Below are 26,803 nucleotides of genomic sequence, written 5' to 3'. Positions count from 1 at the left end.
TTTGTATTACTTAAGAAATCTCCAGCAGCTTTAGAGCCTCCAAAAAAAAAAAGGTTGAAGGGAAAGGCTAGCCCTTTGGGGAGGGGTCCTGGGCTAGTGGAGTATGGTTCTTGGTGGCCCTGATACATGTACCTGGAGACAGGGTCCTTGACAGAATGCCAACGTGACTAAGTTTACCAAACTGCACTGCTTCCCCCTGCTGGAGACGGCGCTGTTCTTCCTCATGTCCTGGAGCACGTTTCTCTTGGCAGAAGCCTGCGGATTTACAGGTAGGTTTTTTCTACTCTTGGACCACCCTTCCCCTCACTGTAGTGGGGCCTGTGGGAACTTGAAGGAAGGGAAGAATTCTTAGATAGCAGCTGCATGGAGTTTAACTGTTCAGCAAGTGTCCGTATGGAGGATTGCTGAGCAAGGCTGTTGTTCTGTCTTAAATGGATTGTTTACTTTCCAAAAAGCTAGACTTTTTTTAATTTTGTTTTTTTAGAGACAGGGTCTTCCTGTGTCACCCAGGCTGGAGTGCAGCAGCACAATCATAGCTCATTGTAACCTCGAACTCCTAGGCTCGAGGGATCTTCCCCCTTCGCCTTCCCAAGTAGCTGAGACTACAGACATGTACCACATCCAGCTAACTTTTTTATTTTTTGTAGAGATGGAGTTTGCTATGTTGTCCAGGCTGGTCTCAAACTCCTGACCTTAAGTGATCCTCCTACCTCAGCCTCCCAAAGCACTGGGATTACAGGCATGAGCCACCATGCCCAGCCTGAAAAAGTAGACTTTAATGATAAAGTTTATCATTCCAAAGTCAATTACATTTTTGAGTACTCGTTCTAACTATAAGTAGATGTTACGGTGCAAAGAATCTATTAAAATTTTATTTGTATATTTCCCTTGATTGCTATGTTATTTTACAAACAATAGCAATAACAAGCAAAATATGTGTCCTTTAAAGGGTGATTTTGCATCTGTTCAGGTGAATGTGAACACGGTTTTTCATTGTTATGTCTCTGGGCTATTTAATCATTGTTTTTCAATATCACATTTTTATGGTATCAGTTTCATATAGTATTAGTGTGGTGAAACGTGGTTTTACTTCCTCACATTCTTTCATTTTAAAAAAATCATTGAATTTTTCCGTTAGAAAATTCAAGTATAGTTCTGTACATAATCCAGGTACTTAGGATGTACTTTTATCACCCTTTCAAAATACTGTAGCAAATCTTTATATGCAGCATTACAAAATGCCCCACTTCCTTAAAATTTAACAGTTATCTGTAAATGTGTAGGCAAAGTCCCAGGTGTGTCAGTTGTCTCGCACAACAAAATGGTTACCATTAACCAGAAATATAGAAGATCGGGGCTTGGATAAATGGAATAGTACTCTTGATCTATTTTCTCTGAAGCCCTAGACTGTGAAAAAATATAGGCTAGGCACAGTGGTGCATGCCTATATAATCCCAGCACTTTGGGGCCAAGGCAGGTGGATCCCTTGAGCTCAGGAGTTCAAGACCAGCCTGGGCAAGATGGAGAAACCCCATCTCTACAAAAAAAATACAAAAATTAGCTGGGTATGGTGGTGTGCACCTGTAGTCCCAGCTACTCAGGAGGCTGAGGTGGGAGGATCACTTGAGCCTTGGAGATAGAGGCTGCAGTGAGCTGAGATCATGCCACTGCCCTCTACTGAGGGATATATAATATATAATCCACTTTGTCTCAAAAAATATATATGTATATAAAGCATTAGTTTGAAATTCAGTTCATTCATTCTAAAAACAGTGAGGAATATGACAAATTTGGATGGGCCCTCACAGTCTCTTTGAAGGAATGAATGCTATATGCCAACTACAGATGGTAGTTGGAGGAGTTTAGAGGAGGCAGGAGATACCCTTAAAACTGGAACAAGGAGGGGATGTTGAGGTACTTGGCTTTGAAGGAAGGCAGGGTTGGGAGACAGAAAGGTTGATATGAGAGGTGAGGGGTTGTAGGAGTGTTCAGTAGTAATAGGAAACTTTTTTTTTCTTTTTTCTTTTTTCTTTCTTTTTTTTTTTTTTTTTAGAAAAGGTTGCCCTCTGTCGCCCAGGCTGGAGTGCAGAGGCATGATCATGGCTCACTGCAGCCTCGACCTCCCAGGCTCAAGCGATCCTCTCACCTCAGCCTCCCAAGTAGCTGGGCCACAGGCCCACGCCCCCACATCCGGCTAATTTTTTGTATTTTTGGTAGAGATGGGGTTTTACCATGTTTCCCAGGCTGGTCTCAAACTCCTGGGTTCAAGCGATCTGCTTGCCTTGGCCTCCTGCAGTGCTGGGATTACAGGTGTGAGCCACTGTGCCCGACCCAGCAATAGGAAAGTTTCAAAAATATTCAGGAAGTTAGATATGCTAGGCTTGCCTACCTTAACTTTTTGTTCCAGCAGATTTTTTTTTCCCTGCCTCTTTTTTTTCCATTGATTTTTTTGGGGGGGTGTTTTGACAGGTGTTGTAGCTGTCCTTTTCTGTGGAATCACACAAGCTCATTACACCTACAACAATCTGTCGGTGGAATCAAGAAGTCGAACCAAGCAGGTGAGAGAGAGGCTTGGTACTCACGAGTTGCTTGTTAACACAGGGAAGGGGGAGCTGCAGGGTTTACAGCTTCCTTTTCCCTTCTCTGTGCAGCTCTTTGAGGTGTTACATTTCCTGGCAGAGAACTTCATCTTCTCCTACATGGGCCTGGCACTGTTTACCTTCCAGAAGCACGTTTTCAGCCCCATTTTCATCATTGGAGCTTTTGTATCCTTTTCTTGTTCCACCATTTTCTACATGCAGAGACGACCACTGTTGGAGAAGCTATAGTAATAATAGTCATAATAATAATATAAAATAACAATAATATAATAATATAAACTATCATCAAATAATAATTACTATTTCTGTTTTGGGTAGGTGACTAAGTCCATGCTAGTTCACAGGGTTTTTATGATGAAAAAAAGAAGGCTTAAATGGCATTTCATAACGCTAAATGTATTTGGCTTAAAGGACTGCATGGATTCCAAGATCATTCTTTCTGCCTTTTCTATGTAAGATGGCCTTTCTGTTAAACTGGTGCTCGGCAGGTGATTGTTTTGTAAAGTGCCCTTCTTGGTGAATCTAAAAGTCAGCAACCATGTCAGTCTCCAGTGTTATTTTTGACAATTCATTGCTGTATGAATTCCAATCCAGGAGGTTCCCTGATTTGGATGACCCAAAGGTTCTGTTCCTCTTGCTCGTGACTACGTCTGCAGTATGGGCAGCCCTTCCTCACTGCCCAGGGTTGCTTGCAGGCAGTGACCCTACTTTTTCTCAAGCTTCCTTGCTACTACAGATCATGGTGGAAAAGACTCTTTCTCCTCGCCCCCACCAAAAAAAAAAAAAAAAAAAAAAAAAAAAAAAAAAAAAAAAAAGGAGAAGGAAAAAGAAAAATGAGGGGAAGAAAAATAAAATAGAAAAATCCTTGGTTCCTTCGTCTAGGCCCATTGTAAATGCAGTTTCTGGAAAATAGACATAGTTTGGGGGATTGGCTTCTCATGTGCCTAGCAGTGGATGGACAGCTGAGGGTTTTGCTCACTTGGCCTCAGATACTGTGTTTTTATTAAAGTGAACTTTTCTGGGGCTTGATTTCAAGATACTGAGCGCAGTCCCCTATTGCTGGACATTCACATTTGCCTTTTCTGAGGCCTCATGATTATCCTTAGATTTTGGAATGCTGGCAAAAAAGGAGTGTTTTTTCTCTTCTGGGCTTAATTTATTGTGCAGGAATGACTGACACTCACCAAGCTGCTGGACAGTGACAGTGGCCTAATGCAATGCTGGAATCCTTCTAGCGTGAGAGCCTCCTACGCTTAAACCGGTGGCTCATTTCTTGGATTTCCATGCTTACCAGACTAATAGCTAAAAATCTGCAAGATCAGTGTTTTTATTCTTTTTTGAGAAAGACCTTGCATGTTGTTTTGATTTGTATTCCTAGCATGACACCCTGTGAGAGATAGTGAGAGCACAGCCCTGTTTACAGATGAGGGCCTGGCAGAGGCCAAGCCGGGTCCTCTGCAGATCCTAACTGCTGCTTACCACTTAAGGACTTTTGTTTCTCTTCTGGGATAGAACGTACTTTATAAGCATTACCTGGTTCTTTCTGCTTAAAACAAAACAAAGAAAACGGAAGAAAAACAGGCAGTGCTTTACCCTGCAGGAGACAGAGAAGATAGTTCCGCCCTGGCTTCTGTCTGAAACAGCTGCAGCTCCTGCAGCTGGTGTTTTGCCAAAACGGAAGCTCCCTGTTCCTCTGGCTCCCACAGGGGTTCCCTTCTCTGACCAGGGGAGTGTGCAGCTCTCTCAGTTGGGCACTATTCTAAAGTCAGCAAGTGACAAAGGACCAGTTTCCCTGAATTCTTTGGTTTCCACAGTAGAGTTCCTTTTTCCATACTCCTTTTCCATTTCTTACATCTCCAAAAGACATTTTAGCTACTTAGGTAGAAAAATATCTCCCTGGGTTCATTCCTATAAGTGATCTGAATGTCTTTTAGTGTTGTGAATATTTTAAGTTTCCCCACCTCTTATTTGCAGGCTCTTCCTGGCCATTAAAGTCTCTGATGTTTACTTGCAAATGAAGCCTGCAAGCGCTTATCCAGCAAACTTTTTCTTTATAGTTTGACTGCAGGATTAGCAATTTTTTTCTTCTAGTGCCTTTTCTTTTAGTAGAGCCCAACACACACTGTTTGCTTCTCTCAACTGCTCTCTCCTGCTGTGGTACTTTAGCTTATTTCTGGACTCCTTTTTAGATAGATTTAGATAGATAGTTAGATAGATAGATAGATAGATAGATAGATAGATAGATAATCAGTTGAATTAAATCAAGAAGTTACAATAGTGTGTTTAACAAGCTAGAAATGATCTCTATGAATCAGGAGGTGGGGAAGCTTGGCCAAATCAGTCCCATTTTGTTGCTGAGAAACTTATCTAGGGGGAAACTAGACAGCCAAGCTTCTTTGGGCAGCTCTCTGGACTATAACGAGGTGTCACAGCATTCCTAAAATTCTCTGCTCAGCCGGAGGTTGTGTGGAATGCCATTCTGGAAACTGTTGGTCCCTTAATGTCCTACCTTGTGGTCAGGTTGCCATCTTCCTGGGCAGAGCCGCGCACATCTACCCGCTCTCCTTCTTCCTCAACTTGGGCAGAAGGCATAAGATTGGCTGGAATTTTCAACACATGATGATGTTTTCAGGTAAAAAGGCGTAAGTGTAAAGAAAATGAGTTTTATTCAGCAGGTAACAAGAATATGATTAAAATGTAATTGATAAGGTTCATAAAAAGACAAGCATTCAAGTTTCTGGTCCGTTTGTATCCCCTGCAGTGAGAAATAGACAGATGTACATGTTCAATTGAGTTAGTGTTGATTTTGCAAACCGTACTACCAAATGTGAACATTGTCCCCTAAAATATTTGCGTTTCTATTTCATCACTACCACTCAATGGACCTGGAGATATGGTGTTTAAAGTGCTTGATTGTTTTCTAGAAGATCTTCATAACCCTTAAACTTCCTGAAGGGCACCAGGTCTAGAATTAGAAGGAAAAGAGCTCCTGATGAGAAAGACCACTGGCCGAGTCACTCAACACCTCCCAGCCGCAGTATCCTCCCTTGTAAAATAATGAAATTGAACTAATTAGCTGAGGTCCCCCAGCTCTAACTTTCTGTGGAGCAAAAGAAATAAAATACACTCATGTAAGCAAGGGGGACCCAACACTGGAATTTAATAACTGTGATCATCCTGCTTAATTGATACTGTCTCCCACATGTCCCCCTTTTCCCTGTAAAGCTAAGAAGTCTGGAGAAGCCACTGAGGGGACAAAGGACAATAAAGAAAGCTGTGGAAGTAGAGTAAGGAGAGAGCAACTGTCATGAGTGGATGATACAGTGAGGGTGGTAAGCGTCAGCTTTATAGAAACGGACCCAAGTTAGAGCATTTCTGCAGAACAGAGGGAGGAGAAGTTAGTTGCAAAAGGCTACTGTGACCCTTAAAGGCACCTCTGTCCTTTAAGACAGAGAGTGAGTTGCAGCCACCTTTACTGCCATGCAGTGGTCATACTGAAATCAAACCAACAGGCACTGCTCAGTAAAGCAGTCATTTTATCTCACGCTAGCTTGCCTCTGAACTTAGATACAGGTACAGTCTTCTAAGATGATTTCCTTTTACTCTGACAAACATTTATTGAGCGTCCTCTTTTCATAAGCCACAGCTCTAGGTTGTGGAGCATGCAAAGACCAGCCTCATTCATGGAGCTCACAGTCCGCTGCGGGGAGGCAGGTACACAAAGAGTTAATTTTCTTCCAAGAGGGGTTGGTGAATTGCACAAAAGAGGTCTGAAAGAAATGTGGACAAGAAGAGAATGGCTCAGGGCCATCTTCACAAAGGGAGTGGCCTTTTAGCTAGGCTTGGAAGAATGGAATTTCAGGAGGCAGCAGCTTGGGAAGGCAGAAAAGCATTAGCACGCCTGGCACGTTTAGGGAAGGGCAGCAGTCTGATTTAAATGTCAGATACATGGAGTAATGCAGAAAGAGGGTGAGGTTGACCACCACTGCCGCCTACCAGCTGTTGCTGATCTGGCACGGTGAAAGTGCCTGGAACCTGGAGAACTGCTTCAGCGGCTGGAAGGACACCGCCCTGAGCCTGGGGGCCACAAGGAGGTAAAGTGTGATGGACAGGCACTGCAAGATGCTGGCTATAAGTTCAACATCTACTTCACATCAGTGCAGAAGAGAGTGATCTGGACCCTCTGGACAGTGCCAGATGCCACTGACCTGATGTGGCTGCCCGTAGTGAGGACTTGGCATCTTAATGAGTGGCACTCTGGTGGTCTGACTGACCTCCGTAAAGCAGAAACGGCTGCCAAGCATGGTAAAGATCTGGAGGCGCTCCTGTGATGTCCCACCACCTCTCATAGAGCCCCATCATCCCTTCTACAGCAGCATCAGTAAAGATCGCAGGTATGTACACCTCACTGAAGATCAGCTACCCTCTTGTGAGGGTCTGAAGGACACTTCTGCCAGAGCCCTGCCCCTTTGGAATGAAGAAATAGTTCCCCAGATTAAGGAGAGGAAATGGGTACTGATTACAGCCCATGGCAACAGCCTCCCCGGCATTGTCAAGCATCTGGAGGGTCTCTCTGCAGAGCAGAACCTGCTGACTGCTATTCCCGTTGTCTATGAATTGGACAAGAACTTGAAGCATATCAGGCGCATGCCGTTCCTGGGGGATGAAGAGACCGTGCGTAAAGCCATGGAAGCTGTGGCTGCCCAGGACAAAGAAAAGAGGTAAAGGCCAGCGGACAGACTACTTTCGCCGGGAACACCGCCCCTGCCCATCCCTTCCTCTGCCCCTCCCCACTGTACGTGTCACACTGACCACATCTGTAGGCATCTGAAGTTGTAGCTGCAGATGAGTACCAGTGTCTCCCATTTTTCTTTTCAGCCATTTTTCTCCTGCACCCACTGTCTTCACACAATCTAGTCAAGATAGCATCTCCAGGGAGGGCACGGATTCTCAGTCCAAGCCCAGGGAAAACTCCCCTTATCCAAAAGAGTTGAGAGCCAAAAAACACATGAAAAAATGCTCACCATCACTGGCCATCAGAGAAATGCAAATCAAAACCACAATGAGATACCATCTCACACCAGTTAGAATGGCAATCATTAAAAAGTCAGGAAACAACAGGTGCTGGAGAGGATGTGGAGAAATAGGAACACTTTTACACTGTTGGTGGGACTGTAAACTAGTTCAACGCTTGTGGAAGTCAGTGTGGCGATTCCTCAGGGATCTAGAACTATAAATTCCATTCGACCCAGCCATCCCATTACTGGGTATATACCCAAAGGACTATAAATCATGCTACTATAAAGACACATGCACACGTATGTTTATTGCGGCATTATTCACAATAGCAAAGACTTGGAACCAACCCAAATGTCCAACAATGATAGACTGGATTAAGAAAATGTGGCACATATACACCATGGAATACTATGCAGCCATAAAAAATGATGAGTTCATGTCCTTTGTAGGGACATGGATGAAATTGGAAATCATCATTCTCAGTAAACTATTGCAAGAACAAAAAACCAAACACCGCATATTCTCACTCATAGGTGGGAATTGAACAATGAGAACACATGGACACAGGAAGGGGAACATCACACTTCGGGGACTGCTGTGGGGTGGGGGTAGCGGGGAGGGATAGCATTGGGAGATACACCTAATGCTAGATGACGAGTTAGTGGGTGCAGCGCACCAGCATGGCACATGTATACATATATAACTTACCTGCACATTGCGCACATGTGCCATAAAACCTAAAGTATAATAATAATAATAAAAAAAAGAAATAGAGACAATCAACAACAACAACAAAAAAAAGAGTTGAGAGGTAGGGACTTGGGTTTTTACCAGGGCTTTGTGTACTAAGGACCTGCTTGAGTAGGAGATAGGGAGGAAGCATGCTAAGGCATGGCCAATGAGGAGAAGCAAGAGAGCCTGTTTGCCCCCAGGAGCCGGTCCTGTGTTCTTCTGTAGTCAGGCCACTACCTGGAGGGCTCTAGTCTTTCCAGTGGAAGATGAATATAACCTGCATGGTGATGTAAAAAAAAACCAAAAAACAAAAACAAAAAAAACAGTTTCCTCCCCGACCCCAGAGGGGCTGGCTCTACTTGATGAGTGGGATCAATCCTGAATTAAGTTTCTGTTGCATTTATTTTACAAAAAAAAGTATATAAATAATACAAAACAAAAGTCCTTATGGAGTTTCTAGTGGCAGTTGAAATAATCCCACATGTGATCATCAGAAAATAAACCATTCCTTATACCAATATGGCATAAGCTCCTTGACTTGTAAGGGGTAGGAGTGCCTCCTGCTGTGTATTTTAGAATCCCTGCCCCACCTTGTTTCATGGCAGTGAAATGCCTCTTGATCATGTCCAAGTGTGTCTTTCACTGCCTGTTTTCTGAATCACGTTTTAGTTACTTGGCCCTGCCACATGGGCCCAGTACTCATCTTGAGCATAACTGTACTAAATCTTTTTTCCAAATCAGTATAAGAAAGGAATGATACGCAAAAAAAAAAAAAAAAAAAAAAAAAAGGGAGTGGGGAAAGAAGGTGAGGTTGGAAAGGAGAATTGTATCTAAACTCATAATTTTCACCGTTTAGGTTACATCAGAATTGCCCATTGGGCTTGTTAAAAGCACAGATTGCTGGGCCTCACTGTCTGATTCTGGGGATATGGAGTGGGCTCTTCTAACATTTCTGAGCTGCCGCTGCTGCTGGTTTGAAAACCACACTTTGAGAACCACCACTGTAGAATAGAGACCTCAGAGAAACTCCAGTGCTGTGCCAAAGAGTTTGAGCTTCACTCAAGAGCAGCAGGGAGACATTCAGAGCTTGGTGAAGAGGACGGTGATAAGCTTCTATGTACATATTAGGAATATGCCAGTGGACAAGAAGAAGATTAGTTGGAGCTAACCCTGTCATCTAGGTCAACTTAAATATGCTCATTGGCTTCTGTACTAAAAAGCTGAGAAGTGCACAGTGCTGTTTAATGATATCTCCAATAAAAAATATTTTATGCTGGGAGAAATCTGCCTATCAAAAGGAACTCATTTGTCAAGGCTATGAAATACCTGAGGTTTCACTTTCATATTGCTTACCATGCTTACCTAATGAAATAAAGAAAAATGTATTATACGTGGTCTCTCTCTGATGCCCAAGTTTTCTTTGAGTCAACATCCCTTGAGAGGCTTAAATGTTGACCAGTGACATAGCTGGCTGGCTGTAGGGTGACCTGGATGTGTATAAATATCTAGGACAGATTATAGAAAACATCAACTTTGTTTTCAATGTAACTTTTATTGATGTCACTCTTCTTTAGTGAATTGTAGCGAAGTGCTCAGATTACATATATTAATAATTGTGAAATTGCAAAATAGAAAAATGTACAAACAGATATAGTAGGTCTAAGTTTTCATTCTCTCACATGTTATACACACAATCTTGCCCATGGTGAATAAAAATTAATACTAGATATGTACTAAAGACTGTAGATCCAGTCTTTTTTTTTTTTTTTTTTTTTTTTGAGACACAGCCTCGCTCTGTCCTCCAGGCTGGAGTGCAGTGGCACCATCTCGGCTCACTGCAACCTCCGCCTCCAGGATTCAAGTGATTCTCCCACCTCAGCCTCCCAAGTAGCAGGGGACTACAGGCACATGCCATCATGCCTGGCTAATTTTTGTATTTTTGGTAGAGATAGTGTTTCACCATGTTGGCCAGGCTGGTCTCAAACTCCTGACCTCAGGTGATCCACCCACCTTGGCCTCCCAAAATGCTGGGATTATAGGTGTGAGCCACCGCACCCGGCCAGATTCAGTCTTTACTATAAAATAAATTATGAGCGTGATATGGGAAAGGAACAAAAGAGCTTAGAAGGATGAACTCTAAAACATTAAACTGATGGTATTAATCTTAAATCCATTAATGCAGATCAGGTACCAGCAAACTACAACCCCTGGGCCAAATCTGGCCACTGCCTGTCTTCGCATAGCCCGTGAGCTAAGAATGTCTTACACAGATGAATATTTGCACTCTATTTGATGATAGACAACACTGACTTTGAAACAACAGTTAAGCAAAATATCCCCTCCAGAAAGAATTTCCCTCTTTTCATTATTAGACCTGTATTACAACAAAGTGGCCTCAATTATTATTATTGATTTTTGATAATAAACTGTGGAAATGTTCATCTCTTTGATCTAAGTACCCACATAATATTCTTGATTTTGCCTCTCGGCCCACAAAACCTAAAATCTATAATATCTGGCTGGTTACAGAAAGAGTTGACCACCCCTGATGTAGATTGGGTTATGTTTTCACTTCTCTGTGTGGTTTCCCCTTTTGCTAAGGAGATGCTGAACTGTTTTCCACAAATTTGACATACTCGTACCTAGCCTGTTTTTTAAGTTTATATTGACTGTGTAGTGCTTGGGTTGTGCTGGGATCACAGTTTTAGCTTATATTATTTTTTACTTATTTATATTTATTTTTACTTCATGTTACTAGCAGAATCATTTAAGTAATAGGAGTGTTATTATTCTGAAAAAGTGCTGTACAAAGCAGTACAATGCTTTTTCATTGTGTTGGGAAGTTTTGCAAAAGACAGCATCAAATAAAAGAAAATCATGCCTTTAAGGTTCTTCTTTCTGAGTAAAACAACTTGGCCCCTGAAGCATGAATGGAGTTTATTGGCCCCAAATGGCAGCAGTGGATTTTGAGACAACATTGTCATTTAATCCTTATAAGTAGATCTTCTTCTTTGGTCCCCACAGGCCTCAGGGGAGCAATGGCATTTGCATTGGCCATCCGTGACACGGCATCCTATGCTCGCCAGATGATGTTCACGACCACCCTTCTCATCGTGTTCTTCACCGTCTGGATCATTGGAGGAGGCACAACACCCATGTTGTCATGGCTTAACATCAGGTTGGTTTGGAACGAAGGCTAATTGAGTATGTCAGTTGTCACTGTTCCTGAGAATGTTCAACAGCCTGTGCAGGATGTGCTACTTTAGTTCATGGAAACCTTTTACAGTCTGGTTTTGTTTGTGAGGGGGGATTAACAATTGTTTTTAAAACAATAAGTAAAAGTTTGGAGTATGGGGTTTTCCAGGAGAAAAAAAATGTAGTCATTAAAAATTTTTGTCAGTGCAAACATACAAAGAATGAGAAGTGCCTGGATCTTGCTAGAACAGTGACATTAGAGCAAAAATTTAAAAAGTCTTAAAGCTGCAGGAGAGAAAATAGACCAAGAGCCCCTGGCAGAGTCCAGTATTTCATGTTCCTTTGAAATGAAATCCAGACTCTGAAGAATAAGCTCACCAGCCAGAAATAGAGGCAATTAGAGTTTTATTTTAGCATGAAGCTGTATGCTGTCTCTTCTTGCTTGAGTGTACAAAAGAGGTGACATTTCCTGGGTAACCCTCACCTGTTGCAGTTTCATGGATGTCCTCTGTCTGTGGCTTTGTAGCTGTGTCAGGACAGAAGGAGCACTGATACGAGTTTGACTTTTTCAAGAGCGCTTGAATTCCAAATTGTGTTTGTGAGCTCCAGCATCTTATGGTAAAGAGGTCACTGGAAATAAGGTTCAAGAGACCCACAGCCCAACTCTGGCTTGGGTTAAAGACAAGCCCCTCATGTCTTTGGGCCTCAGATTTCCTCAGTGTTAAGTGAAGACACTCTGCCAGGTGATCTCAAGGGCACTTCAGCTCTAAGTGTTGTGCTGCACATCACTGGATGTGCTCTGGCCACTTGCCACAGTTTCAGGTCTGCAGAGGGTGACCGTGTTCTGGAACAAGAAGACACTTGGGTAGTTCAAAGGTGTGAATAAAAATTCTCTGAAAAGCCACAAGGTGGCAATGGTTTTTCTTTCTCTGCTGGCTTTTTTAGTTTGTATTCTCTAGACTGTAGAATGCCTGAGACAGCTGCAGAGCGTACATAGCTTGGAGGAGAGAAAATGAACAGAGATCTCCCAGTCATCCTTGGGGTTGGGGGGAAGAAACTAAAATTTGAGAGAATCATCTCCTGTGTCTGGGGTTTTTGTATAGATGTTAGGCAGAGATTCCTGGGCTGCCACTTCTGCTTCTAGCCACTGCCACTTCCACTGCCAGCTTCACCATTTCTGGGCTAGTGTATCTCTGCCTGAGATCCAGGTGGGTCTGCAGAACCAATATGGGGTTTATCAGTGTTAGTCATAATAATAAGTAACACTTACGTTGCAGGCATTGTTCCAGATACCATGCATATATTAAGATAATTCTCACAACATTCTTATAAGGGAGATAGGACTATTGTCTCAATTTTAAAGTTGGGGAAACTGAGGCACAAAGCAGTAATTTGCCCAAGGTCACAGAGCTTTAAGTGGACAAGCTAGGATTTGAACCTAGGCACTCATACCACAGAGTCCACACTCTTAACCACTGTGCTATACTGCCTGTAAGAAGAGTTATAAAATTTGGGAAGGTTAGAATTTCAGTTTCCTGGCATGAATCTCAAGGGTTGGATTAAGGAAAAGAATCCATCTTTGAGAATATAAACCTGAAGAAAATTTACAGTCTCTTACTTTTAAACTTAAGACATAAGATGGTACCATCTTTGTTCTATGTAGCAGAATTAGGGCAAGAAAAAAGGTTTCCCCTGCACACAGTTGAGAATCTTTGCATTTGGTGACCTCTGAGATTACTTCCTGCTCCTGTTTGTCTGGTCACCTAGTAGATGCTCTGGATGCTCAGAGCCTCATTAAATCATGTTTGTTTTTCATGCTATTTTATAAATCCTTTTCTCCCCCTCTCCTCAAACATATACGGGACCAAATAATTTTCCATTGAGAGTAGAGAGTTGACTTTTGACATTTTGCTGTTGTAACTGCCTTGGAGATCCATGTAGGTTGTTCATGTATCAAGTTTGTTCTGTTTTATTGCAGAGTAGCATTCCAAGGTGGGCCTGTCACATTCCTCCTCTGGTCCCTGCTGCCTAATTAGTGGCTCCAGCCAAACTCTGGATGTACCAGAGTTTGTTTAACCATTTACCCCTCGAAGGACATTTGGATAGTTTCAAGTTTTAGGCTATTATAAATAAAGCCACTGTGAATATTCTTGTGTAGGTTTTTGCATGGGCATAAATTTTCACCTCTGCAAGATAGATGCCCAGGAATGTGCCTTCTGGGTTGGATAGTAAATGTGTTTAGTTTTATAAGAAACTGCCAACTGTTTTCCACAGTGGCTGTACCATTGTACATTCCCACCAGCAGTGTATGAGGGATCCAGTTTCTCAGCATCCCCCCTAGCATTTGGTATTGTCAGGGTATTTCATTTCAGCTATTCCAATAGGTATGTGGGAATATCTCATTGTGGTCTTAATTTGCATTTCTCTCATAGATAATGATATTAAGCATGACTTCATGTGTTTATTTACCATTTATATGTCTTCTTTGGTGAAATATCTGTTCAAGTCTTTTGTCCATTTTTAAATTGGATTGTTTGTTTCTTTGTTTTTAGAGTTCTTTATTCTAGACTGTAGTCTTTTGTCAGATACATGGTTTGCAAATATTTTTTCCCAGTGTGTAGCTTGTCTTTTAATCCTTTTAAGAGGGTCTTTCATAGAGCAGAAGTTTTAATTTATAATTTATCATTTTTTTTCTTTTATGGGTCATGCATTTGGTATCATGTCTAAGGACTCCACTAAGCCTTAGGCCTGAAGATTTCTTCTGCGTTATCTTCTAAAAGCTTTTCAGTTTTACACTGTACATTTAAGTCTGTGATCCATTTTGAGTTAATTTTTGTATAAGATGTGAGGTTTAGGTTGAGGTTTTATTTGCCAATGGCTATCCAGTTGTTCTAGCATAATATGTTAAAAAGACTATCCTACTCCATTGAATTAATTTTGCTCCTTTGTCAAAAATCAGTTGTCTGTATGCATGGGGGTGTCTTTCTGCACTGCTCTATTGGTTTATGTATCTATCCTCCCAAGACCATACTGTCTTGATGACTATACTTACGCAGTAAACCTTAGCGTCAGAGTGATTCCTCCCACTTTATTGTTGTGGCTATTCTAGTTCCTTTCCATATAAATTTTGGAATAAATTTATCTACATGTAAAAAATATCTTGCTGGGTCTTTCATAGGAATTATGTTAAACCTTTACATTAATTTTTGGGGAGATTGACATCTTTATTATGTTGAATCTTCCAATCCATGAACATGATATATTTCTCCATTTATTTAGACCTTCTTTGATTTCTTTCATTCGATTTTTGCAGTTTTCAGCATCCAAGGCCTGTACATGTTTTGTTAGAACTTGTATCCTGTCACCTTACTGCTGAACTCACTTACTTGTTCTTTAGTTCTGAAAGTGTTTTGGTCCTTTTTTTTTTTTTTTTTTTTTTTTTGGTAGATTCTTTGGAATTTTCTACATAGTATTTGTAAATAGCCACAGTTTTGTTTTGTTTTTTTTTCCTTCCTTTTCAACCAGTGTATCTTTTGTGTCCTTTTCTTGCCTTATTGCTCTGGTTAGCATTTTCACTACTATGTAGAATAAGAGTGGTATAAATGGACATCCTCATCTTGTTTCTGATCTTAAGAGGAAAGCATTTGCCAGGGACGGTGGCTCACATCTGTAATCCCAGCACTTTGGGAGGCTGAGGCGGGCGGATCACAAGGTCAGGAGTTCGAGACCAGCCTGACCAACATGGTGAAACCCCGTCTCTACTAGAAATACAAAAAATTAGCTTGGAGTGGTGGCAGGTGCCTGTAGTCCCAGCTACTCAGGAGGCTGAGGCGGGAGAATGGCGTGAACCCGGGAGGCAGAACTTGCAGCGAGCTGAGATCACGCCACTGCACTCCAGCTTGGGCGACAGAGCGAGACTCCGCCTCAAAAAAAAAAAAAAAAGAGGAAAGCATTCGGTCTTGCCTTATTAACTATATTATTAGCTATAGGGTTTTTGTAGATGTTCTTCAAGTTGAGGAAGTTCCTACCTATTGCTCGTATTCTGAGAGTTTTTTTTTTTTCATGAACAGGTATTGAATTTTATCAAATATTTTTTCTGTATCAATTGATATGATCGTATGATTTTTCTTGTTTAGCCTATTAATATAGTGAATTACATTGATTACTTTTCAAATATTGAACCAGCCTTGTTTCTCTGAAATAAACCCCACTTGATGTGGTATATTATTCTTTTACATATTGCTGAATTATATGAGCAAACATTTTGTTAAGGATTTTTATGTCTGTATTCACGAGGGATATTGGTCAGTAGTTTTGTTTTTTTGTACTGCTTTTGTCTGTTTTTGGTATCAGAGTAATCTGGCCTCACAAAATGAGTTGGACATGTTCCTTACTCCTTTTTTTTTCTGGAAGAGATTGTGTAGAATTGGTGTTAATTATTTTCCTTAAACTTTTGGTAGAATTCTCCAGTGAAACCATCTGGGCCTGGAGACTTCTTTTTTGGGAGTTTTTCAATTATGAAGCCAATTTCTTTATTAGTTATAGGGCTTTTCAGATGACCTATTTCATATTGGGTAAGTTGTGGTAATTTGTGAAATTGGTCAGTTTCATTTAAGTTGTCAAGTTTATGTTGTTTGTAGCATTCCCTTGTTATCCTTTTGATGTCTGTGGGGTCTATAGTGATATTCCATTTTTCATGTATCTTCTCTGTTTTTGGTCAGTCTTGCTAGACATTTGCCAATTTTATTGATCTTTTCTAAAGAACCAGCTATTTATTTCATTGATTTTCTGTATTGTTTTTCTAATTTCATTTTAATTGATTTCTATCTTTATCTTTTCCTTCCTTCTGTCTGACTCTATCCAGACAGCATAATGCCATTACTGAAAAATACATATGTGTCAGCTCATTGCATTTTTCCAGATGTGTATAAATAATGATTACATAAGTGTAGAAACTGACATTTACAGAGATTACATCAAAAGAAATTCCCTCTGAAATAAGGTAATAAAACAGATTAATTTTTCTGGCTTGTGGCTTGTGGTGTGATGGCCATGAATCATTTCTGTAACCCGGGTTCTTATTCTAAATTGATTCAGAAACCCCCTGAAATTCAGTTTGGCATTTTGACCCCTGTGACCTCAATATGATCAGCACCTACTCATTCCTTACTTCTCCAGGCTACTGATAGAGGCCCTGATGAGCTGTTAAGTAGCTGCTCAGAAGTCAGAAGCCCAGGGTGGTTCTTGGAGTTCACCATAAATAGGAGTTAGCTGTGTTTCTTACTATGGCTAATTTCAAGTCTGTGTATAAAATAAAAATGAATATAACTATAAATCCAAAGCCAGGTCACTGCTTTGCATAAATCCAATTTATCTTTTTACATTGCTGTTTTGTGATTGATATTTTAAAACATAATGGCAAAATGTGCAAATTGCTTGCTTTCTGTTGAAACATAATATTTTTCTTAGTCTCTTGAGTAAGAGTTGTTATTGACAAAGGACATAATTTTGGCAACTTAAAAAATGATGGTGGGATTATTTTGCCTGATGAGCCTTGTGTATGTCCTGACCACATTATGACAGCATGGTGGCCGTCTTCTAGGAGCCGTCAGCTTCAAGTAACACACACGAAATGGTGGAGATAGTGGGTTGGGGGGGGCGGTGGAACGACGTACACCCAGGTGGCCAAATGAACTGTAACCTTCACATTCCAGAGTGTAGTAATATAATCATTCAAGGACAAGTAAGAATGCTCTACTTGGCATAATCCTGTTAGACTGAGAATTTATAATAAAGCTCTTTGCAAGATAACATAAGGAATAAAGGCAGGGAGAAGCCCTGAGCTCTTTAAGTAATAGCATTTGCAACTGGATATTTTAAAAGACCTTAAAGATGCCTCCTTGTAATCAAAGGCAGTATCCTATAAGAGGAAGAGCTGAGGCTCTGGAGACTGGCAGCCTGAGTTGGAATCTTGGCTCTACCATTTCTACCTTTGTGACCTTGGGCAACTTATTTCACCTGTATCCCTCAGTTTCCTCACTGATTAAATGGGGACAGTCATAGTGTGAGGATAAAATGTGGTAATAAATAATGCAATGAAAAATTCTCTCATCAATGTGCCATCTGACACATAAGCACTTAATATATTTTAGCTGTTATTATATTAATAGTATTAATCATAGCATTACAGCTGCTACTATTATTAATACTATTTCTCAAGAGACAATGAATCTTACATTAAGGAATCTGGCTTGTTTTTCTGGTGTTTGCTATAATTTTTCAATGTTGTAGTAATAGAGTCTGATTTAAGTCACATTCTGAACATGTAACTAATTAAAAGTACCACCTTAAGAAGCATCGTGTCCTCACTTGCATATGTCAGGGGATATTAATAACATGAGAATTTGGGCACTGTCTAGTGAAGTAGTTCTCAATCTTTTTTTCGTTATTGCCACCGCTGAGGAGCCTTTAAAAACTTTTTCCTCAGTTACCTTCCCCAGTGAAATTTTAATATCACAGATCTGCTATGCATCTCTGTCTGTGCTGTGGCACTTTGGAGGGCTACAAACCATCGTAATATCTGAGTTTTGTTTTGTTTTGTTTTGTTTTACCTACAAGAACCAGTTTTTATACCCATGAGGGTGATACTGCCTCCATTGAGAATACGTGGTTCAGTGCAGTGATTTTCAACTGAGGGCAATTTTGCCCCCCAGGGGACATTTATTTGGCAGTATCTGGAGATGTTTTTAGTTGGCCACAACCAGAGGAAGAGGTCAAAACCTCAGCTTCTTGGTGGGTGGGGTTGCTACTGGTATCTTGTGGTTGAAAGCTGGAGACTCTGTTAAACATCTTACAGTGAGTGCACCATACAGGTCACCACAACAGGGAATTATCTGACCCAAAATGTCAATGGTGCCAAGTTTACGAAACCCTGCTCCAACATGATGGTAAGATTCAAATGCACTCTAAGTGACCCAGAAATTATTAAGGAAGGTGAAGGTGGACCATGGCAATTCAAAAGGCTACAAGCTAAAGAGCATAGCAGAAGTTGGGTTCCCGACTTTCAGGTTGATCCTGTGTACAACATGATGTGCTTGTCTGGAAAAAAAGGCCATCTTTGTCTTCTTAAGTATTATTGCTGTTTTTCAATAATATCATGCTTTTTGTTCTTTCTGTCAAATATGTGTAAAAATATGTGTAAACACTTTAAATATGTGTAACATATTTAAGCAACAATTTCTTTTTTCTATTTTTGGTATCTTGCTTTATAAACAAATGAATTTCTGAAAAAATTATGTAAATTTGTTTTCTATGAGGTGTATTTCATCCTCTGATTTTATTACATTATATTTTGAGAGGCTCATCCTCATTCCTGATCGATCCTCATTTGACCTGGCTCCTGACATTATTGCTTTAAATTTAAATTTAGTGGCCTCTCAGCCTCTCTGGGTTTTAGAGGATGGGGACAGTTTAAGAGAAGATATGGATTCATATTGAAAGTGAAAAATATTCTCTCATGGACATGGTCCAGATCATTTGCCCAGAGCTCCTGGCTCTCCTGTTGTCCCTGTCACACTCACGTTCCCTTCTTCTGCTGCCCAGAGTTGGCGTCGAGGAGCCCTCCGAAGAGGACCAGAATGAACACCACTGGCAGTACTTCAGGTGACACAAGGGCATCCTCAGAAAAAATTAACTGGGCCTGGCTTTTATCCTCTTTCTAACCTCAGATATTTCTCTTTACACTGTTTTTCTCTTCCTTCCTGCGTGTGCCAACCCCCACTTTTAGTAAAGGTGCAAAAGGTTGAGTCAATTCTAATCATTTTTTCCACCCCTCCTCTGGGTTGATTGATGTGTCAGTGTTCTTGGGATTCTGTCTGCTTTCCCCACATTTAGGCAATGTATTGCCAACATAAAGCCTGAGTTGTCAAGTGTCTCCTTTTCGTACAACTGAGCTTAGTGTTAAGAGCAGCTCATTTTCAGGGCCACACTTTTCCCACAAGATCCTGCTTATGATCTAGTAAATAAGGCTCTTAATTCATAAAGAGAACTAGAATTTTCATATTTCAACCATGACTGGGGTAAGGCTTACACCATCTTAGTTAAATACCACTGCTGTTATAGTTTTTCAAAATACATATTTGTGTACTTGTGCCTTGTCATGGTGAGCCAGAAGATATGAAGAATGTTTAACCAAAAAGATAAAGATTCCTCTAATGCAGTTTGTTTCTTAGTATCCTTCCAAGTTTATGATATAACTATGCTTAAGGGTGGTGATGTCTAGGCAAGCAAAGTACAAACTTTAATGTTTCTTCTTTCCTTTCTGTTTCTCTAATTGGCATGTTTTCTTCCTGATCTGATTCTCCGTGCTGATAGATAAATCAAATGCAAAATAGGCTTCAACTCTGTTCTCGGCACTGTGAGAATATTTCACTTCCTTGAGGGCAGTGGTGAAAGCAGTGGGACATGGGTCTTGGGATATCACTAGGCCCCGTATGTGTACTGTAATGACTCACATGAAATTACTTTAAGTATTTAAGCTCACTGAAGTCACACTTTTTTCTACACACACACGTTCATTTTTGGAGACTGACTTTGATACCAGCTAAATTGCAGAGGAAACCCTTTCCTTTGAAGCATGCCTTCAAGAAGGAAAGTCCTTCAGGCAAAGTGTAAGTTATTAGACTTGGGACATGAGCAAATTCAGATTATGATATGGTGTTCAAGGTGTTATATGAAGATGTGTGTCTCATATTCCTCACATTATTCAAAACCTTGACCATTTGGGGTTTTTTTTAAGAAAAAATTATTAATTAACATAGAATACTTCTAAACTTTCCAAGATTTTATGGCATTTTATCTGTTAATCAGAACGGACAAATTATACCAGCAGAGAAATTATCAATTTTTGGTATTTATTCATTCCAGAATGAGCACATCAGTTTGCTTGCTTTATTTATTCATTTAGTGTGGGATGTCCACATTTATCTAATTCCTAATGAAAATAAAGATAATTCTGCCCATCCTGGAAGAAAAGGCTGTCATTTGTGTTCTTATGAGCTTAGCCCTGATGTATCAGGGGAATGCTAAAATAAGATATAATAAAACAGCATAAAAAAGTTCCAGTGTCCTGGATCAAAAGCGTTATACCAGGTCAGGAGAGAGATACATAAAGTGGACAGTGACCTGACACTAGGAATTTCAGAAAGTTGGGGGACCCTAAAGTCTTCTGAGGCTTTAAACCTGCAATTAAAATCCTGTGCCTGGGCTGGGCATGGTGGCTCACGCCTGTAATCCTAGCACTTTGGGAGGTCGAGGTGGGCAGATCACTTGAAGTCAGGAGTTCGAGACCAGCCTGGCCAACATGGTGAAACACCGTCTCTACTAAAAATACAAAAATTAGCCAGGCATGTTGGTACCTGCCTGTAGTCCCAGCTGTTCGGGAGGCTGAGGCAGGAGAATCACTTGAACCCGGGAGATGGAGGTTGCAGTGAGCTAAGATCACACCAGTGCACGCCATCCTGGGTGACAGAGTGAGACTCCGTCTCAAAAAAATTCACCAAAAAAAAAAAAAAAAAAAAAAAAAAAAAATCCTGTGCCTGTTCTTTCTTGCTGCCCAGTTCCACACCAAAACACCCTGGCCCATTGCTTTACCTCCTCTTCCCAGAGATCAGTTTGGTTCTGGGCTCTGCCCCAAGGGTGGGGCTCTTTGTAGGAAGCCACAAGGTCCCGTGTCATCCTTGGGGATTGGTCCAAGAGGCCCTCAACCCTGCCAGAAAAGTAATTACTAAATCACCCTAAAGTAAACAGCCTTGAATAGGGGAAAAAAAGTGCAGAACATTATTTGTGTCTCATGGCCCCGATCTGTTTTGTTTTTTGTTTTTTGTTTTTTTTTTTTTAGCAGTAGCAAGCTGAGAAGCAGCTCTTTGTTTCCTTTCTTAGAAATCTCCTGTTCTGCACTTATATCAGTAGCAAGGCCCTCCAAGAGACCCTAAGGGCCTTCCCACACTCCTCTGTCTGTGGCAGGGCCCAGGAGGTCCTTTTAGACTCTCTGCTGTCAGGAGTTTGGGCTGCATTTCATACTTGGTTGATATCAAGTGGCTGCCATGAAGGTAGGAACTTCCATGGCAGATATAGGATTTTCCTGGCATCTTTTTTCTCTCCCCCATTGCCCAGTGTTATCCATGTCATCCATGGCACAGTATCCTGCCTCAGAATGAGGAAGGTGCAAGGATAAAAAAAAAAAAATTACCAGATGCATAGAGTGCCAGTGTTAGTATGTTACTAAGCCAAGACAACTGCCCTGGTGCTTTTATAGTATTTGTTATAAATGAGTCCTGCCATTTTGCTTTTTCTTTCTGTCTTTAGTTGTTGCTCTCAAAGTTGTTGCTTTTTCTTTCTGTCTTTAGTTGTTGCTCTCTGTCTTTAGTGTGAGTTCTCAAGGCTATCTTGATGCAAGAGGGTATGGGGCACCAGGATTGAAAGCAGGTCAGGACTCTAGTTAATGATATTGTTAAAGAAAACATTATTCTGATGTATATTTAAACAGTAAGGCAGACGTTGTTCAGGACCATCACGATTGGTATAGGGACCACTGTGATGGGGTTTTGCAGCAGGGGAGAGAAACAGGGGTCAGTGGATGGAGAAGTACTGAGAGGAAACATCAGGGGCAAGTGGGATTCTGGCTAAACTGACCCAACAGGATTCTTGCTGAAGACAGGTGAAGGGGATTAGACATCACCTGAGGGATTGTGGGGGGATGAAGAACCCAATCAGATGTTGGGGATAGGCCATTCAGATGTTGGGCTCTGGCCAAACCAGCTTAGACAATCAGACATCACCTGAGGGATTGTGGGGGGATGAAGAACCCAATCAGATGTTGGGTTCTGGCCAAACCAACTTAGCAAGCCTCTTGCTAAAATTGGGCTATGCTGAGATGGACATGGAAGCCCAAAAGTCAGTGCCTAGTTGGGAAGTGAATTCCTTGGAGCCTGACTAAAGTTTGGTCAAGGAGAGACTCTTTGTCAATATGCATGTGAAGTATTTAGGGGAAGTATTCTGATGTCTGCAACTTTATCTGAATGTATCCAAAGAAAAAGTAAGATGGGTGATAGAGAAATGGATAGATAGGTAATAAGGAGTATACAGTAAAATGTTAATGGTAGAATCTAGTGATGGTGGGTATATAGGGGTTCACTCTAAAGTCTTTCAACATCTCCCTGTATGTTTGAAAAAGTTTATAACAAAATGTTAGAGAAATTAAAGCAGGCCAGGGCAGAAGTGTGGAAGCAGCACAAAGGAAGGGCCCAGTGCAGTGAGACCCCCATTTTGATAACCAGGACCACCTGGTGCAGAAAAGCAAGTGGACAGTTGCCAGCATGTGTTGTGTTCTGGCGGCCTTGCTTAGAGTGTAAGCACATGGGATTCATCGCCCCTCTGACCCTCTGGGATCTGAAGTGGTATGCGACCTCTTTCTTATGACTTCTGCATGACAGCTTTCCTCACCTTTTAGCTAACCACTCCTTATGCTTCGGGAAGATGATCAGCCTCCAGGCTACTTGCAGCCTGCATAGCTACCATGGGCCAAGCTAATACTCTCTGTTTTTCTCTTTGTCTTTCTCCCTGGTGACTTTCAGAGTTGGTGTTGACCCCGATCAAGACCCACCACCCAACAATGACAGCTTTCAAGTCTTACAAGGGGTAAGTCACAAGAGATGCTTCTTCCTGGGGAAGACATTTGAGCATTCACCACATGCCAGGCACTTTACCTAGATTCCCTCATTGTGATCCTGACAACAGCCTTATGAAGCGTGTACTGCTCTCCCCATTTTACAGATTAAAAGTTGAAGTTTGGGAGTTTGAGTCATCTCAGAGTAAGTGATGGAGCCAGGATTTGTACCCAGGGTATGTGTTCTTAATCAACATTATGAAGGGTATGGGCTTGCCAGAAAGAGTCCCTGACTCTCCACTTTTCAATAGTGGATATTGGTTCTACAACTGGTTGCGAGTCTATCAGTGGTGCCCAGGAGAAAAAGAGCAATACGATTTGATTCTCCAGCCCAGGGATCTGAGGAAGAAAGGAGAGACATCAGGTGCCTGAAGGCATTCCTGTTCCTCCAGGGCCTGGGATCCTCTAGGTGAGCAATTTGGAAAGGGCATAGTAGGGACGGCTTGCCTTTGCTCCATGAAGTCCAGGGCCTCAGGTGGGAAAACCAGGAGCCTAGGGCTGGAATCATGCAAAGGTTCATTTACTCATATGTCTGGCACCTGGGCTGGAAGGACCCAACCACAAGGACCTCTGACAGGAATGTCTGTGCAGGGCTTTTCCATGTGGCCTGAGCTGCCTGCCAGCATGGTGGCTGCTGGGTAGTTGGATTTCTTATATGATGGCTTAAGGTTCCAAAAGCAAGTGTCCCAGCAAGCAAGGTAGAGGCTATATCACCTTTTCTGACCTAATCTTGCAAGTTCTACAGCATCACTTCCGAGGCTTTCTGTTGCTTAGAAATGCTTTCGTAAGACCAGCCCAGATCCAATGGGAGGGGATAGAGACCATAACCTCTGGATGGGAAGAGAATCAACAAATTTACAGACAAGAATTGAGGTTGCCATATCATCCCTGTTGTGCAGCTGTTGGGATGATTTTGTCTCTAGGTCTGGCTCTTTACCCAGGTCAGCATGACCTGGGCAGGCAAGGTGGGGAAAGGAGAGTTATGATAGGGGCAGAAATGTGTTACCAATATATTATTTGACCTCGGGAGTCAATAACTATGTCGTTCCGCATTGAATGCCCAGTGCTGAGCACAGTGGCTGGCACATGCAGGAACCTGATAGGTGTTTGTTGGGTGGATGAGGGAATGAGAGAGATGCAACATGCAACAGGCAGCTTTACTGACCACCTGTGTATGTTGTCCATGAAACCCTATTCTTTTTTTTCCAGTCAGCTTTGAATCTGACTCATCATTGCACTTAATCCTGCAGCAGTCTGCAGCAGACTTCAGATTCCATAGGATCTTCTAAATGATTCCATCTACCAAGTCAGATTTAATAAGGCTGGCAAAATGTGGTGCTGTGTGGGGTCAGTGGGGTGCCACTGTAGCCTTTTGTGGTTTCTTTCTCTTTAAGGGTGGTCATAGCCTAATAAGGCATTTATAGCATTGATGTCCATTCTAGGTCCCTGCTCAAGGGACACAAAGCCATGACCTGGAAAATTCTGGACATTTTGGGAAGAGTTTTCAATAATCTTCATTGGAGATTTGGCATCCACTTTAATGAGCTCCAGAAGACCTTTGAGATGATCTTAGAATTGGCCATTATGTCAATTGGGAACATGTGGTCTCAATGAGAAGTTCTCTTTGAAAATTTGCTATTTGACTCTAGCTTTGATTAAGAACTTTAGAAAACAGGAGTTCAGGAACTGAGCACCTCGAAGCTAATTTAGAGTATAGCAGTTTGGGAGATCTTGAAACTCATCCTGAGAAAACCCCAGGGGAAAACATGATGGACGTCCTTATTTCACCAAAGGAAAGATAGTGGCTCTGGTAGGACATGGCTGCCCTATTCTAAAGCATCCTCCACAGAACTGTGGCCAGTCTAGATTAATTTTGTAAGAAAAAAAGGCCAATAGCAGCTGGATCGTAAGATTTGGAGAGATTTCATCTTGCTCTGGACCATTCAAAACATCCCCACCCCCTTTGCTGTTTCCCATTGCTCCTACCTCTGCATTCAAGCATCTGTAACAGGAAATAAGTGAAAGGATTTGGCTGGTCATGTAGTAGAACTTACCATGTATCACATAAGCCCTGCACACTGGGAACACTGGGCTTGTAATTAGATTCAGTAACAAGCTGTCACTTTTCTGTGGAAATGTTTGAGTGAGAAAGCAGCAGGTCCAAAGTGCTGAGGGTTCTTGTATTTAGTCCATGCAGTAACAGCTAAAATAGCCCCCACCCCCAGGTGGAGTGAGTCTCAGGAACCTCCCTGGATGGGCCTGGATGGATGAACTCAGTGTTCCTGTCAGCTCCCAGAGGGCCCCTTGGGCTGAGAGCACCGCACATGTGGTGTTGTGAACGGGCTGGCAGCCACTCGCGCTGCACTCCTAATGGCACCCTGTTTGCCACAGCCCTAGCCAGAAGCTGTGTCACAGCTTCCCCCTGACCTCCTTCCTTCCAGACCTCATACACAGTCATGCAGAGGGCCCCTCAAAGTCAGTTCCACTGACCTTTTGAAAGGTTTTCAAGATTGCTGTCATATGGGGAAAAACATGCAAACTTCAAGCTTGGTTCTCCAGGACACCCTCTTAGAAATGACTCACGCCCTTGTGGAGAGAGGACCTCATTTCTCCAGTTCCTCCTGGTCTGACCTCCTCATTCTAGTGAGCCACTAACAGCAGGGCTCGGTGCACTCTGTGGCCATGAGAAACAGGAAAACAGAAATAAATGGGCTTCTCATTTTTGGGTGAAACCCTGGGTTCTTGCAGTTTCCCCTGAAATAGATCCAGGTCACATGCTCAGTGTTGTCATGAAACTGAAATCAGAGGTAGGGAAAGTCCAGATGTTTGTTCTCCACCAGAGAAAAAAAGGGCAGTTCTCTTTACCTCATTTTCTAAATAATCTTCGTAAAAACAACAAACAAAAAAGTGACATTTGATGGGAAGGCATGTCTTATAATGAGCACAATTCTCCTCACTGGTCTTGAAGCCCAAGGCTATAAACAGAGTCATGGCTAGGGAGCTACAGGATATTATTAGCTCATGTGGGAAAAGGAAGGGAGCTGTTGGCTAGAACTTTGCTTCATGTGGGGAAAGCATAAAAATATTGTGGGCAGACTTCAGCTTTGTGTCCCTGGTAAGTTTGACTCATTAGAACAAAACAAGACAAAAAAAAAAAAAAGTTGCTTTGTTTCTCTGGAGGTCTTGGTGACTTTGCAACCAAAACAAAAACAACCCTAGCTGGAGGCAAGCTGACCAGCCCTGGGGGTGGCCTCCCACCCCAATAAAGCAGGGGACTTTTCATGCCAGACCAGACAGCTGAGATTTCTGTTGGCCGCACATGCAGACACATCATTCACTTCCTTCCCTGAGTTTACAGAAGAGCACTCATTGATGAGGCCACTTTGGAGCAGCTAAGAGTGTGAATCTGAATTTATCCCAGTTTTACCATATCAACAGGACAAGGTCACAAGCCGGATATTAATGGAGTGTGGAGGAAAGGAAACCACCAATGCCTGTGTATATGCACACGTGTGTGCGTGTCTGTCTGTGT

At 41.8% G+C, this 26,803-nt stretch overlaps 1 protein-coding gene and 1 pseudogene across 5 annotated transcripts in view; both read left to right on the top strand.

The window, feature by feature from the left end:
- Positions 1–26,803, top strand: part of SLC9A7 (solute carrier family 9 member A7) — a 167,426-nt gene that overhangs the window by 112,020 nt on the left and 28,603 nt on the right. For 3 of the 5 annotated variants that reach the window (XM_054470982.2, XM_054470984.2, XM_054470983.2), the window contains exons 8-14: positions 164–269; positions 2,470–2,558; positions 2,652–2,765; positions 5,121–5,232; positions 11,376–11,529; positions 19,149–19,208; positions 23,180–23,243. In XM_054470982.2, the coding sequence (XP_054326957.1) occupies positions 164–269; positions 2,470–2,558; positions 2,652–2,765; positions 5,121–5,232; positions 11,376–11,529; positions 19,149–19,208; positions 23,180–23,243 (699 nt within the window). The remainder of the gene's footprint in view (positions 1–163; positions 270–2,469; positions 2,559–2,651; positions 2,766–5,120; positions 5,233–11,375; positions 11,530–19,148; positions 19,209–23,179; positions 23,244–26,803) is intronic. The other 2 variants (XM_054470986.2, XM_054470985.2) reach the window with 1 other exon arrangement.
- LOC129024014 (phosphoglycerate mutase 1-like) lies at positions 5,243–7,998 on the top strand (annotated as a pseudogene).

The sequence above is a fragment of the Pongo pygmaeus genome, chromosome X (genome assembly GCF_028885625.2).
Source record: "Pongo pygmaeus isolate AG05252 chromosome X, NHGRI_mPonPyg2-v2.0_pri, whole genome shotgun sequence".
NCBI classification, from domain to species: domain Eukaryota; kingdom Metazoa; phylum Chordata; class Mammalia; order Primates; family Hominidae; genus Pongo; species Pongo pygmaeus.
This window is presented reverse-complemented; position numbering and strand designations above follow the sequence as displayed.